This window comes from Pelodiscus sinensis, chromosome 14 (genome assembly GCF_049634645.1).
Source record: "Pelodiscus sinensis isolate JC-2024 chromosome 14, ASM4963464v1, whole genome shotgun sequence".
In the NCBI taxonomy this organism is placed as follows: domain Eukaryota; kingdom Metazoa; phylum Chordata; order Testudines; family Trionychidae; genus Pelodiscus; species Pelodiscus sinensis.
In genome coordinates, this window is record NC_134724.1 from 24,377,573 (window position 1) to 24,392,366 (window position 14,794).

The 14,794-nt window shown below is 39.7% G+C and overlaps 1 protein-coding gene across 2 annotated transcripts in view; it reads left to right on the forward strand.

Moving 5' to 3' along the window:
- CYP19A1 (cytochrome P450 family 19 subfamily A member 1) overlaps positions 1–10,971 on the forward strand; it is a 42,382-nt gene extending 31,411 nt beyond the window's left edge. For both annotated transcript variants that reach the window (XM_075897235.1, XM_006135075.4), the window contains exons 8-11: positions 1,409–1,523; positions 2,936–3,098; positions 7,956–8,197; positions 10,099–10,971. In XM_075897235.1, coding sequence (XP_075753350.1) covers positions 1,409–1,523; positions 2,936–3,098; positions 7,956–8,197; positions 10,099–10,347 — 769 coding nt within the window. In that variant the 3' untranslated portion in view covers positions 10,348–10,971. The remainder of the gene's footprint in view (positions 1–1,408; positions 1,524–2,935; positions 3,099–7,955; positions 8,198–10,098) is intronic.
- The last annotated feature ends 3,823 nt before the right edge of the window (positions 10,972–14,794 follow it).

The window sequence follows — 14,794 nt, forward strand, 5'->3', positions numbered from 1 at the left end:
GTTTCTAATTCAATTCAAATTTTAATCAATGCACAATGGTTGTTATTACTATGGTTCTACCGCTATATATAAAACAACTGTGCCTTTTTGAGGAGTACCCTGGTCACAAAGGGTATGTCTATACTTGCACCCTAGTTTGAACTAGGGATGCAAATACAGGCAAATGCAGGCATTCGAAATAGTCAATATAGCGGGGATTTAAATATCCCGTGCTTCATTAGCATGATCTCGCCGGCGCATTACTCTGAATGCCAGCTGTTTCGAAAGTGAAAGTGCATGCCAGGACGCATTAGTTCGAACCAAACCCTTTGGTTCACTTTTGAAACAGCTGGCATTTGGAGTAACGAGCTGGCGAGATCATGCTAATGAAGCACGGGATATTTAAATCCCCACTTCACTGACTATTTCAAATGCCTGCATTTGCATCCCTAGTTCGAATGAGGGTGCAAGTGTAGACATACCCTAAAGAATGCAGTCAACTCTCACTATGGTAAACACCAAATATAGTGCTGACAAAACACATACATAATAGAAACTGTAAAGGTAATGATTATTATCATCATTATTTTTACTGAGCATATCCTAAATATTTCAGAAAATTTCAAAAATCTAAGAATTGCAACATACAGCCAGTTAAAACCCACAAAATAAATTACATTGCTGACTTTCTTTTAGTTGTTTATTGCTGAAAACCCACAACATTTTGAAAAAACAATTAAATTTGGTGAATTTTGAGCAGCTCTACCACATTTAGGCCATTACCGCTAAATTTCTAACCTTACCAGCATTCAACCTTTGCAAAATGTGTTATCATGGTCCAATGATGAAAACAATATGGTAAAGCCATAGAAGAAATCCACCAAAACATTGGGAAATGTCAGTAGTAACTTCCCAAATAATGTTTAGTCACTCATATAAGGAGCAGAGCTTTTTCATCTCCTGTATGGTGTGAGCAATAAATGTAGAACAAATAAAAGATAATATTACTTCTTTAGTATGTAGTCAAGCTGTAAAATTCCTTGCTACGTTTATATCAAATTTAATAATTATCATGAATTTTTTCCCTCTCTTACATAAAGCATTTTACAGTGGGCTACCTGTTTTGTGGATTTGCCCACCTTCCTCTGGATCAGCCTGTTTTGGAAACTGCTAGTGGCATATTGCCTTACTTGATGGACCAATCGGTTCAGGCAGCACAAAACTATGTTCTTTCAGTATAAGAACAGTAGTCACTTTTCATTTTTCTAGATGCAATCTGCCTTGTTTTACTACTTCACTACAAAACTATTTGCAAACAAATTGTCTGTTTTATTGTTAAATTTATTGTCCAAGATAGCCTTAAATGTCCCATCCTGCTTTACTAAAATATCAGACTCTTATAGATATTCTGGGTTCCATCTGCTTTCAGAAAGGATTTGAAAGATGCAATCGAAATCTTAATAGAACAGAAAAGACAGAGACTTTCCACTGCTGAAAAACTGAAAGAGCCCATGGACTTTGCATCACAACTGATTTTTGCACAGGTAATGAGATTATCAGCAAAATATGGATTTGTCCAAAATGCCAATGTCACTGAGAACAAAATAGGACTTGTAACAGAGTTTGACTCAACCTGCACAGTAGAAAGTAATGCCATTTGAAACTAATGCAAAATAAGAGTGTTTGGAGCACCTCAATAAGGTTCCAGGCTTTGAATAACTGCATCCAAATGCTTGGTTGCTTGTCTGACCCTTTTCAGGTTATATCCACATGCCCAAGACTCTAAAGCTCATGCCCACATCCCCTCCAGTCTCTCTTTGACCCCTGTATTTTCCATTTATATAAATACCTTTTATTCTAAAGGAATATCCAAGGGCTTCAGAAATCAGAGTCATGTAGAATGACTGAACAGCAGGGCTGACAGCCTCACCAGCCCACAGGCAAAGGGATGGGGCTGGGTTAGCCAGCCCTTAGCACCACACAGAAAGCATTGCAGTGCCCTCTCCACAGCCCTTAGTGCTGCCTGGAGCTCTGGCAGTGATTTAAGAGGTCCGGGGCTCCAGCTGCCACCACTGCCACAGTAGCAGCAGTTGCTAGGTGCTCCGGGCCCTTTTGTATTGCTGGGACCCAGCATAGTTGCCCCCTTTGCTCCCTCTGTCAGCAGGCCTGTGTCTGGCAATCAAGTATGCTCTGAGGGTATGTCTACACTGCCACCCTAGTTCGAACTAGGGTGGCTAATGTAGTCATTCGAACTTGAAAATGAAGCCTGGGATTAAAATATCCCGGGCTTTATTTGCATGTTCCTGGGCGCCGCTATTTTTAAATGCCCGATAGTTCGAACTTCCTGCCCACAGCTACACGTAGCATGGGCTAGGCAGTTTGAATTAAAGCTCCTAATTCGAACTACCGTTACTCTTCCTCCTTAGGAGCTTTAATTCAAACTGCCTAGCCCATGCCGCATGTAGCCACAGGCAGAGAGTTCAAACTATCGGGCATTTAAAAATGGCGGTGCCTGGGAACATGCAAATAAAGCCCAGGATATTTTAATCCCAGGCTTCATTTGCAAGTTCGAATGACTACATTAGCCACCCTAGTTCGAACTAGGGTGGCAGTGTAGACATACCCTGATGGAGCACAGCAAGTGAATGGTGCACAGCGTGCTGCAGCACAGTAAGTGGAAGAGGAATTTGGGTTAAGCACAAACCACTACATAGCTTAAAAAATGTTATAGAATCATATACACCATGTAAAACATTGGTTTTCAGTGCTTCATCGGAGAGACTTGGTAAATGGATGTTACTTATCTATCCCACTTGTATAAAGAACTATGTAAACATTTATAGGATTTGAACCAGTTGTTTCAGCTGAGTCTACATATTCTACATTCTTCCCTTCCTGTTGATCCAAGGACTTTTGCAGAAGTGCAAATTCAACATTTGCCTCTTGAATTTTGTAGAGCCGTGGAGATATGACTGGTGACAATGTGAACCAGTGTGTGTTGGAGATGATGATAGCTGCACCTGACACTCTGTCTGTGACTCTCTTCTTCATGCTAGTACTGATTGCAGAGCACCCTGAGGTGGAAGAGGAAATGATGAAGGAAATCGAAGCTGTTATAGGTAAGGGCTGACTATAAAGTCAATGATGTTGGAAGACCATTATGCTTCAGTAATCATATAATTATTTTCAGGGAGAAAAATCTAAAGTTTTGCAAAATTATCTTGCTGCATCATATTGTAAGAAAAAAGATCTTCTTAAGGAGCATTCAAAACTGAATGGAAAATGATAAAAGGTACACTATTACTGAGGAAGTAAATTAGGATCATAAGCAAATCTGCTAGAATGATGAGGCCAAATTCAGCCCTTAGCCATTACAGTGAAAACCTGTTGTCACTTCCCTGACCTCAGTGGGATTACTCTGGATTTATACAGGTGTAACTGATAGTAGAAGTTCAACCCTATCAACTTAGGACTGGGTAAAGATCCTAAATGTTTAAGGCACTACAAAAACAATTTCCCTGGCTTTGATATTCACATTTCCACATCAAATGCCATGAATGAACTACATCAAGCCAGATTTAATTAGCTTCATTAACAATTATCCTACAGTTGTCCTAATTAACAATTAACAGTTCTACAATTAACAGGAAACTTCTTTTGCTGTTATATATATACTGTGGATTCTGTAATTTCCACTCCAACTCATCTGATGAAGTGGGTTTTTCCCTCTAAAGCTCATGACCTAATACATTTGTTAGTCTCTAAGGTGCCACAGGACTGTTAGTTGTTTTTAAAGTTACAGACTAATATGGCTATCCCTCTGACACTTGATAGCAGAAGTGGATTTTAGCCCTCGTCTTGAACTATGAAATTAGGTATGATACCACCAGTTGAGCTGAGCTGACAACTATTCATATCTTATTAAATATTTTCATCCCTCTATATCTACTATGGTAGGTAGAAAGCTGTTTTAAAATATTATATTCTCTCTGGGAAATTTGAAATTAAGAAATATAGCATGTGAATATTTTCTGCATATTGGTCAAACCTTACAAGTAATCAAAAATATTTGGAAAAAGGAGTTAAACTTAGAATTTGCAAATTGATCTACTAGTGATGAACTTAATCTTTTGTTTTATTTTGGATATGCTATATCATTAAAATATATTATATGACAATACCAAAGGATTCACCACCTGCACTGTGGAAGTCCCTCTCCAAGGTACTGGTGAAGCCACATATCTAATACTGAAATGAGGCCCCAGTTCTGGAAAACATCCCTCTTTAGAGACTACTTTAGCAAGTGCTTAACTTCAGTCCTATTCTTAAATGCCTAAGAAGTTAATGGGAAATAAGCATGTGCCTAAATACTTACTTAAATACATATGAATTTAAACATGCACTCAAAGTGTTTTTCTGGTTTGAGCACTTCAGTAGTAGGGATGTAAAATATCATTTAATTGAATACTCAAATAACTTCAGAAATTCTTAACAGTTGCTTGACTATTCTATAGTCCCCAGGTAACCAATGTGCTCTGGCCCCTCTCCTGAGGAGCCTCCTGCCATTCTGCACTGCTGCCTCTGTATCAGAGGCAGCAGCGTGGGGTGCCAGGCAGGAGCTGGTCCATGAATGAAGCCAGTTTTAAAACCAGCTCCCTCGTGGACCAGCTGCCTGTCTCCCCGTGCTGCTGCCTCTGATACAGAGGCAGCAGTGCAGGGTGGTAGCAGCCCCTGTTTGGGGGTGGTCTGAGCTCCCAGACCCAGCACGAGCTGGGACTGAGTGGGGCTGCCTGCCCTCCCAGCTCCTAATACACTTTAAATGCAGAGCTGCAGCAGAGGTAGATCCTGGACCTGGCACAAGCTGGGACTGAGCTGGACTGCTGGCCAGCCTGTTAAAAAATGTACTGATCTGAGGAAGTGGGTCTGGCCCACGAAAGCTCATCAGCTAATAAACCATCTTGTTAGTCTTTAAAGTGCTACATTGTCCTGTATTTTGCTTTGGCAGGAGTGTGTATGTGTGGGGAGTGGGGGAGAGAAATGCACACAGCCTATAGCATTAACCTATAAGCTTTTGCTTATCAGTTAATCATTTAATCGACTACACTATTACATCCCTACTCAGTAGTAGAAAGTTGTAGACCAACTGGGAGTTGAGACCCAATCAACCAAAATGGTCAAATGGCTGAAAAGGTAGAGGATTTTTTAAAATCTAGTCCATATTCTGGTCCTCTCTGTGGGTGCTAATGAATGGATGCCCCTCAATTTCTAGACTTCCTTTTCTTTAATTTCTCCCCCCAGTTTGAACAATGTAGATATTTGTTGCATTCACTCCCATCCACCTTTATTTTGGTTCATTACATTGCTTTTAAATCAAGTCTCACATCTGAAATAGGTAACATTTGTTCAAAACTATTTTGAGACTCTTTTCAATGTTGTTCCAGAGCTTTAGCTAAACAGCACCTGTCACCTTTCTTGCCTCTAGCTAGCAAGCTGTATCTCTCTTCTCTTTCTTTATGAGAATGTGTCTGTTTTTCTAATTGGCCAGGAGCTTGGATAACCCAAGTGAATGCAGCAAACTCTGGACTTGTGTGTTAAAGTCAGCACATTGATATCAAAGTGTTGAATCCCAGGGGCCATGCAAGAATAACAGTTCTCATTAATACATAGCTAAAAGGCCTCTTTTCACAACTATACATGGCTTCTTAGAAGCAATCAGCTGTAATTTAATGCCAAATGTCAGCGTCATATCTATCAACTACAAAATGCCTCAGCAAAACGTACAAGTGCCACAATGTATCAGACTGCTGAATTTGCTAAAGCAAATTGTCTCTTATAATCTCATACACATCAGTGCTTTCTCCAGTCAGTGCTGTGTACCTTGGCGAGATGGTTAAGTTTTATTATTCTTTTACTAATACAGAGTTTTCTCCCATATTAAAATGTAACCACTGTTGCCTTAGGGTTCAGTTTTTCAAAAAGACCTGTTATTTTAAAGGCAGTCTCATTTGTGAGAGAAGGAAGAGTCAAGGCAGCAGGGAAGCGTTCAGAAATAATTGTTTCCTTTGTACAACTGACCAAAAGTTTACTTCTCCAAAAGTTTAGTTTTCAAACAGTTCCTGTTAATTGCCAGGAATTCAAAAAATTCCATGACTGTTTTCAAACCATTCTGTTAAAGTTAACTGAAGAGGATACAGAACTGTAATGGAAGAGCGCAAATAGGTTCAACAGTTATCTAATGTCTAAAAAAAATGTTTAATATAAAATAGCTGTAAAATCTGAGCTAGATTCACTATTCTCTGTGCTGAGGGATTACAAGTAGAGAAGGGAGGAGAAGGTTATTCCAATTTTGTGGGGGTTAAGAGAGCTTTTCAAGTCTGGCTTTGTTACTAATCAGAATAAAACCCAATTTTTAAAAAATTTTCCATGAAATGTTCTGCCCATCTGTGCAGGAAGTCCTCAGTCTAAGACAGTCAGCCAGGAGGCCTGCGTCAGGGCAGAGCAACTAGGAGTTGGGGCTGTCAAGGAATTGAAATACTGGGAATCAAGGATTGCAGGCTCTTGGATGAGCTGTCAAGGAACTGGGAGCCTAGAAGCCCAGATTCCCAAGGAGCCAGACATATGAGCTTGTAGGAAACCAGGAAGGTTTTAGATGGAAATCTGCCTAGAAGGCATGTTTTGAAACCCTTGGCACATGAACTTCCACTGGAAACCTGCCTGGTGATTTCTAGTGGAGTTTCATTTTAATCAACCCATCACCATTTTGTTTCATCACAATTTGCCAATTCATCAAGGTTTTGGTCTTTTTTTTTCTGACCAGCCATAGTTGGGATCCCTCAGGTGTGTGGTAGGATCTCATAAATTACACTTACATGGTCTTCATCACTGTAAGATAGAGAGAATGATAAGGCAATCTAAGAGCAGATGGACTAGAAGTGGGTATGGTACCTCTTATGAAACTCCTGCTTCCTGGCAGGAATTAAAGTCCTGATCCAATTTCTATGTAAATAAATGAATGTTATTCCATTGACTCTAAGGGGAGTTGAACCAAGGCTCATCTACATGGGGCAGCAATGTCTGGTAGCTTGAAAGCCTTTAAATAGTACTAGGTTAAAGTCTACTAGCGAACTTCTAGAGTATCCCAGCAGCATCTGTAAGGACCAATTAGTGCCCAACATGTTAGTGCACTTTCAAAATCACACCTCTGTAGTGCATGCTGTCTTACTGTTCAGAGAATCCTTCAGGCCTTAGGCCTGTTTCCTGCCTTCCCCCTGATTAGTGTGACCCCCTCAGAAAGGAAGACAGTGGAAATGCCAGTTGTCTTCCTTGTGTATGTATCCCTGTCTTTCAGCAAAGGGCCTTACTGGTGCACTGGAAGTGTAATGTACATGGGTATCTTGTGCCACATGTCAAATAATCTGTCCATTTATCTTAATAATCTATGGGATATTAAAGCATTTTCATACAGAGTCCTGATCCTGCTCTGCTGAACTCAAACAGTTTTCTATTGTCTGCAATAGCAGCAGGATTTGTGGAAGAGAAGAGATTTAGATTTGGGACAGATCCTTTGATGCTTGATTCGCATTAATGTGGGTCAACAGTATGTTTGGCTTCTGAAGTATATGAGGCTACATGTATCATGAAAGGAGACAACATTTTTACTTAATGGAGCAGGGGTGAGCAATAATTTTTGATGGGGGGCACTCAAAGAATTTGGTAAGTGGTCAAGGGCTGGCAGCCAGCTTTTCTTAGTGCCCAGCAGGGTTGAGGCAGGCAGGGAGCCTGCTGAGGCTTCTGCGAGCCAGACCTGGTGGTTTGGCAGGCCAAATCCAGCCTGTGGACCATATTTTGGCCAGCCCTGGCAATAGAGGGACTTCCAAAACCCAAACCATTTTGGCATCAAGTCCAACATTTCAAATAGCATTCAGATAAAATCAGAATAGCAAAATCAACTTCTTTTGCCTGCTTTATTCCTCAAGGTGACAGAGACATACAGAGCAGTGACATGCCGAACTTAAAGGTTGTGGAGAATTTTATTTATGAAAGTATGAGATACCAGCCAGTTGTGGATCTGGTCATGCGCAAGGCTTTACAAGACGATGTAATTGATGGATATCCTGTGAAAAAGGGGACGAATATCATTATGAACATCGGACGTATGCATAAGCTTGACTTCTTCCCAAAGCCTAATGAGTTTTCTCTCAAAAATTTTGAGAAGAAAGTAAGTTTTCTTCATTGTTTCTGATAGGGGATAGAGTATTACTTCTAATTAAAATGCAAAATGGGTCTTCCTCTTATTTAGATTAAGTCTTTTCTACTCACAATCAGTTTCTCATTGTCTACATTAGCATCTGGATACACATGAGATTTCATAGCACATTATAATGATTCTCATAGGCTTAACCATGCATGTAGCTGAGCAATATGGCACCGCTCCAGCAAGTACAGTTTTAAGTACAGGTTTAAGTATAAGCACCTTGCAGGATTGGGCCCAATGTCCAAAGCAATGTATGAACAGCAAAACTTATTTGCAACATCTTTTACTATTATGGGGTCTTCCTTGGGCTTTTTGTCTTCTCCCATTCAGAATTTTGGCTTGTCATTAGTTACATGGCTGCTTTACATTGTCAGAATTTAGATTATCCATCAAGAGCTGTAAGAGGTGGCGTTGTATTACTTATAACACAAATTATTTGGTTCCTCCACTTTTGATCAAATTAAGTAGAAGTAAGCAGCTGGCACTGTGATGCATTCAATAGTAAAAGCACATAGACTGTGAAATGTTAAGATCAGTTTAGCACTTCTCAGGGGGCACTTAGGTCTGAAACAAGTGTTGAATTCTTTAACTTCAAGAGGTAGGATGCCCAAAAGCTTTGCAACTCTGATGGGCTTGCTACAGGTACATCCCCATCCTGATCACATAGGGCAAGCTTCCTTTCACTGATCTTGTGGGTTTTCCCACTATGCAAATTTCCTCATGCTTGCTCTACTAACCTGCCATATACTAAAGTTTGAGAGTAACATTAGTATTAATGTTTCCCCAGAATTTTAAAAGCTCCTGTTGTATACTCAGTGTGTTGGTACTGGTTTGTTACCTATTAAAATCGTTTATTAGCTCTTGGCAAATACCCCCCAAACATCCACACATTATATGCAAATGAAAAAATTGAACAGAAGAATGAATTTTGAAATGCATTTTGTGCTAATTTTTAGTGAATATTTTAGGAAATGTGTTTACTGGTGGGTATTTTTGCAGAAACATTTAAGAAACTATAAGGGGATATTTGCCATAAATTAATATTGAGCTCACAAATGTGAAGATTCAAGTCAGAAAAGAGATACTATGGTTTCCGTTCATCCAGTCAGAGAATAAACAGTATCATGTACTCTATCTAACCAATCAAAGCTAACCAACAAGGTGAATATTTTCATGCTGAAAGTCAATTACCAACAATGAACTTTGAACACAATCTTCATCCCAACAACTAATCATTGTGGAAAATTCACAAAGTGAAAAGTTGGCTAAATTTATCAAAATAATTACTCGTTCTAGGTTATTTCATCAATTTTACCCATTATTTCCATTTTAGGCTTTTCTCTCAGTGGATTTCTTGATTGCTTTCTAAATTAATTTTGCTGCTAAAAATATTCCCTTTTGACCAAGAACTTAAAACACACACATTTTCTTTGGATTCATAACTAATGTAATGTGAGCGATACAATCTGACTTAATGCCTTCTGTTTGCCACATAACACACGCTGTTCTAAATGAATAGCAACCCACACCAATCAATAAGCTATCTGCTGAAATCATGATATCATTGGAATCCAAATACATATTTCCAGTTTCTTAGACCTCCTCCTGACCTCATTCATGCTCCATTCAAGACCACTGGTGGGCAGAATTTGCCTGCTTGATTTTTTTTAAAGAAAGGGATAAAAAAAATACAAATAAATTGATGTTAAGGCCAAAGAGTCTGAATGTGAGAAAATGCTTCATTGAAAGAGTCTGTCTAAAGATTTCCTCACAAAAATGCTTAGCGATTTTAATGATATTCTTAATAATTCAATGGAAATTGTTCTACTTGCTTTAAAACTTGCCTTTTTCATTGTTTCACACAGGTCCCTTCTCGCTACTTTCAGCCCTTTGGATTTGGCCCTCGTAGCTGCGTAGGAAAGTTTATTGCCATGGTAATGATGAAGGCAATCCTGGTGACTTTTCTGCAACGGCATAGAGTGCAGACAACAAAAGGAAGAGGCCTTAACAACATCCAAAAAATCAACGACTTATCCATGCACCCGAAGGAAAGACAGCCCTTACTGGAGATGTTTTTCATGCCAAGAAACACAGACAAGCATCAGGATGATTAACATCAGACCACTAATGGTCTCAGAAATCTAAGGTTTCTGCTGTTTTAATCAAATTCTGAGAAGTGTCCACCCCTCCTACATGCAGTCATGCATATTCTGACCTAAACATTTTATTGCTTCTAATGCATTGGTGCTCTAGGTGTTCACTTGTGCTGCTGCACAGTGGAATCAGGCTCTGAGCGCTCTTCAAAACTGATAAATAAGTCCAGGTATATAGAAAAGCGCTGTCTTCAGTTGATGAAATGTTGCATGCAGAAACTGACATTACTTTTAAAAAAACCATCCAATTCAGGCCAAATTCTATTCTGCTTCTGAACACTGTGCAAGTCCTGAGTGCTACATGCCTACAGCCCTATGTGGTTGGGGTTTACTTTGAGGGGGTTTTGGTTTTTTTTGTCACAGCTGGTCCCCGCAGGAAGCACCATCAGCTATTATTATAATAGCTCTAAAAACATTGGTCGTCAAAAACATGAATAAATACCGCTAATGTTCATTTAAAGTATGAGAAACACCATGAAATGGATGAACTGTATCTATCTATAGCAATGACTAAATTCCTGGAAAGTATTTAGGATATAGCCAGTTCACCAATATAATGTTTACACAATGAGAACTTTGAAACAATTTTTTCTCTAAAGTGTTTTTCATTCTGGTATATCAAACAGATAAGATAAAAAAATTATTAGGTTAGTTACATTTTATGGATTATATTATATTCCAAAGGTATCAAGAAATAGCTTAGCATTTGAGATAACTGCAAGAGGTTTCTGTTCCTGAGTTCTAGTCACAGAATCCCCATCCGTGTCTTCACCACCTCACACCATTATTTCCCAGCCATGACTCAGAAGTATGGAGCTCTGCATCCAGGAAATAGGGAAAGAGGAGGAAAGATGGAGCAACATTCCCAACCTCATGTGCTAGCTTGCTCACATCTCCCTGCTTAGGGAGTAGTTGTCCTTCCTCCTCAGTTGTAGTAATGAAAACATATCTTCACGTATCCTCCTATTTCAATGGTTGTTTATTATGCTCATGACCACGGCATCTAAGTTGCCTCATCATAGGTGAGAACCCCATCTAATCTAACCACAGCTTTCCCCTGCTGTGAAATTCCATTTTAAAGGATAACATTTTGGTTCTCCCCCTTCCCCCCCAAAGAGGCTACAGCAGGAAGGAGAATCCCTTCCAAAATATGCATGCAATGCTCATCACTTCTCTTTCAAGACAATGGGCCAAATGCTGCTCTCAGGTGCATGGGTGCTCTCCCATTGGCTTCAATAGGGCTATACTAGTGTAAATGAGAACAGAAGTTGGCTCCAGATGTGGCTGCTTCTGACTCTTGATGACAAATGGACTCATTTATCTACTTCAGGGCAGGTATATGGCTCAGGGATTGTCTGGTCACAGGTTTACTGCCTTGCTCAGGAAACATCCTGCAACAGTAAGCATAAATGGACAGAACATTGTAAAGGGGGTTTTCAGTGCTCAGGATTAGCTTAGAGAATGGGTCTAAAAGCAGTTTTTGACTTTCCAGAAATCAGACATGTGGAAGTCAACATGCAGAGCAACTTTTCCTGCTGAAAACGTGGCTAGGTGCAGAAGCACCTTTCATTGCACATTCCTATAGAATAGCAACCTATGGTTCTTTTTTTCAAAAAATGACTGTTATCAGTTAAATGGGTCAGGAGCAACTGCCATAAAAATACAGTTTGTGGTTTAATGAGAATCATTGGAAATTCCAGTTTTTATGCATATGTATTCCAATGAAAAGGGGCCTGCAAAATTTAATATTTTGATAAAGGCCAAACAATCAATCAGAAGTATTCTTATTTAGCCCTTTCCTCCCAGGTTAGCTAATCTGTACGCAAATGGTCAAAGTACATCATGTGCTTACAACCAAAAAAAATCTAAATCTTGTTTAATGCCCCTTAGGAGAATAATAAAGTGAGGTCTACAGCATATCCCTCTGGCCGGTATCTTTTTGCAGGAAATACACCACGCAGTCCACTACTCTCACAGTTCTGTCAAGAACAAGATTTATCCTGCACTGAATATTAAAATAAGAATATGACAGACAATAACCAAAACAATACTTGTCAGCCATGTATAATGAAAGTTTTAGTAGTGATCAAGAAGCTGCATACTTTGGGGATTTATGGAATCATAGGAAAGCAGAGCTGGAAGGGAGCTATAGAGGTAATCAAGACCGGCTCTCTATGCTGAGGAAGGACCAAGCTATTCTAGACCATTCCTGACAGTCAGGGGCAGATGACCGTTTTGCGGGGCCCCGGGCAGCATAATTCCGCGGGGACCCCCCCTTTGCCACGGCGCATGCGCAGTGACGCCATGCGCATGGGCAGCGGCGCCACGGCGCATGCGCGGGGCTTTCTGAAGTGCGGGGCCCGGGGCGGCCGCCCCGTTCACCCTGCCCTATATCCGCCCCTGCTGACAGTTGTCCAACCTGCTCTTAAAAACAATTAATGGGAATTTCACAACTTCCTTTGGAAGTCTATTCCAGAGTTTAACTACCCTCATAGGTAGAAAGTTTGACCAACCTAAATCCAAATTACATCTTGTCCTACCCTCAGTAGACATGGAGAACACCATCCTCTTTTATTACAGTCTTAAACATATTTTAGGACTGTTATCTGGTTCCTCTAAACATGCCAAGTTTTTTTTAAACCTGACCTGGGGAAAGGTTATAATTTTTTCTTGAACCCTTCTGGGTTACACACCAGTTTTACTCACACCATTCATGAACTGTGGACACAATACTCCAGGGCTGTGTCTAGACTGGCCAATTTTTCCAGAAAATCAGCCGCTTTCTGGAAAAACTTGCCAGCTGTCTACACTGGCCGCTTGAATTTCCGCAGAAGCACTGACTTCCTACTGTAAGAAATCAGTGCTTCTTATGGAAATACTATTCTGTTCCCATTCAGGCAAAAGGGCCAGTGTAGACAGCTCAGATTTGTTTTCCACAAAAAAGCCCCGATCGCGAAAATGGCGATCGGGGCTTTTTTGCGGAAAAGCGCGTCTAGATTGACACGGACGCTTTTCCGCAAAAAATGCTTTTGCAGAAAAGTGTCCGTGCCAATCTAGACACTCTGTTCCAAAAATGCTTTTAACAGAAAACTTTTCTGTTAAAAGCATTTCCAGAAAATCATGCCAATCTAGACGCAGCCCAGATGTGTCTCACAAGTATCAAGCAGAAAGGGAAGAGAAGGAAAGAAGGAGATTCTTCTAGGGAAGAAGATGCTACAAGGGAGCTCAAAGATCAAAATAGGAGCAAATCAATTTACTACTACTAACTAGTTAAGGCTTTTTCCAAAGTGCCTTCCTTATAACCACTGACACATTTTCTAAGTATTATATCTTAATGAAGGCCAGCCCCTACATAATTCTGTCCATTAACTCTATAGGCACTATTAGGTATCCATGAGGTAACGCTGACTTTGTGTTAAATATAAAGACCGGGAAAATGTTTTTTATTGAAGTCTTCTGGAAGGAAACACGATGGAATTTCAAAAGAGCCCAAGTGATTTAGGGGCAGGAATCCTATTGACTTCCAGTGGGATTTGTGTACCTGCGTCTCTTAGAAGCTTTGGGAAAAGACATACCCAAAGAGACAGAGAGAAAAAAAGGAAGAGGAAGTGGTAATGTACTAGCTATATTCCCTGTTTTACACTACAAGAGCATACCAGATATTCTGGTGTAGCAACCCATGTGGAATGACTACAAGAAAAGCAACAACAAAAGCTAGGAGCCCATTAATTAGAAGTTGATGTGTTCACCTCAGATTTAGCTATAGATTGATTCAGTTGTTAATTGTTTGTAAGTTATTTCAGATCCCAAGGTTTAGAGAGCTGCCTAAATGGACCATGAATGTATTGACAGTCTTGGCAGAGAATAGACAAGTTATTACAAAGACTTTGCAGAAAACATGTTATTGTAACAGTTCTAACTGGAACAGCTTTATTCTCTTTGGGCTTCTGCACAGATGTGCTGACTTTCACGTTGCATGAACAAAAGTGTTTTTAACAGAATACTCTAGAGAAACAGGCAGCTAAAATGTAGAAATTAATCCTCTCTCTTTTTGCTCTAGCTATAAAATATTAAATCTCATTTTTCATGACATTTTGCAGATAGAGGCATGTATGGAAGATACAGAATATTATTGTTTACCTCTTTAATCCCTATACAGTATTTTAATATCTTTCTTTGCAGACACCATCACGTTGCTATTTACATTTTTTAATATCACAGAGTCAGACAGTGAATTGGATAGGTACCAGATTTTACAATTTGAAGGATGTGAGTTCAAATGCTATTAGTTTGTTAGTTCCATGTATATTATATGATTAGACTATTTTTCTCTCACTATAACATACAAATAATGAACTTTTAATCAACTTCCTTAAAAACTGAGTATCAAAATCTGACACTGTAATTA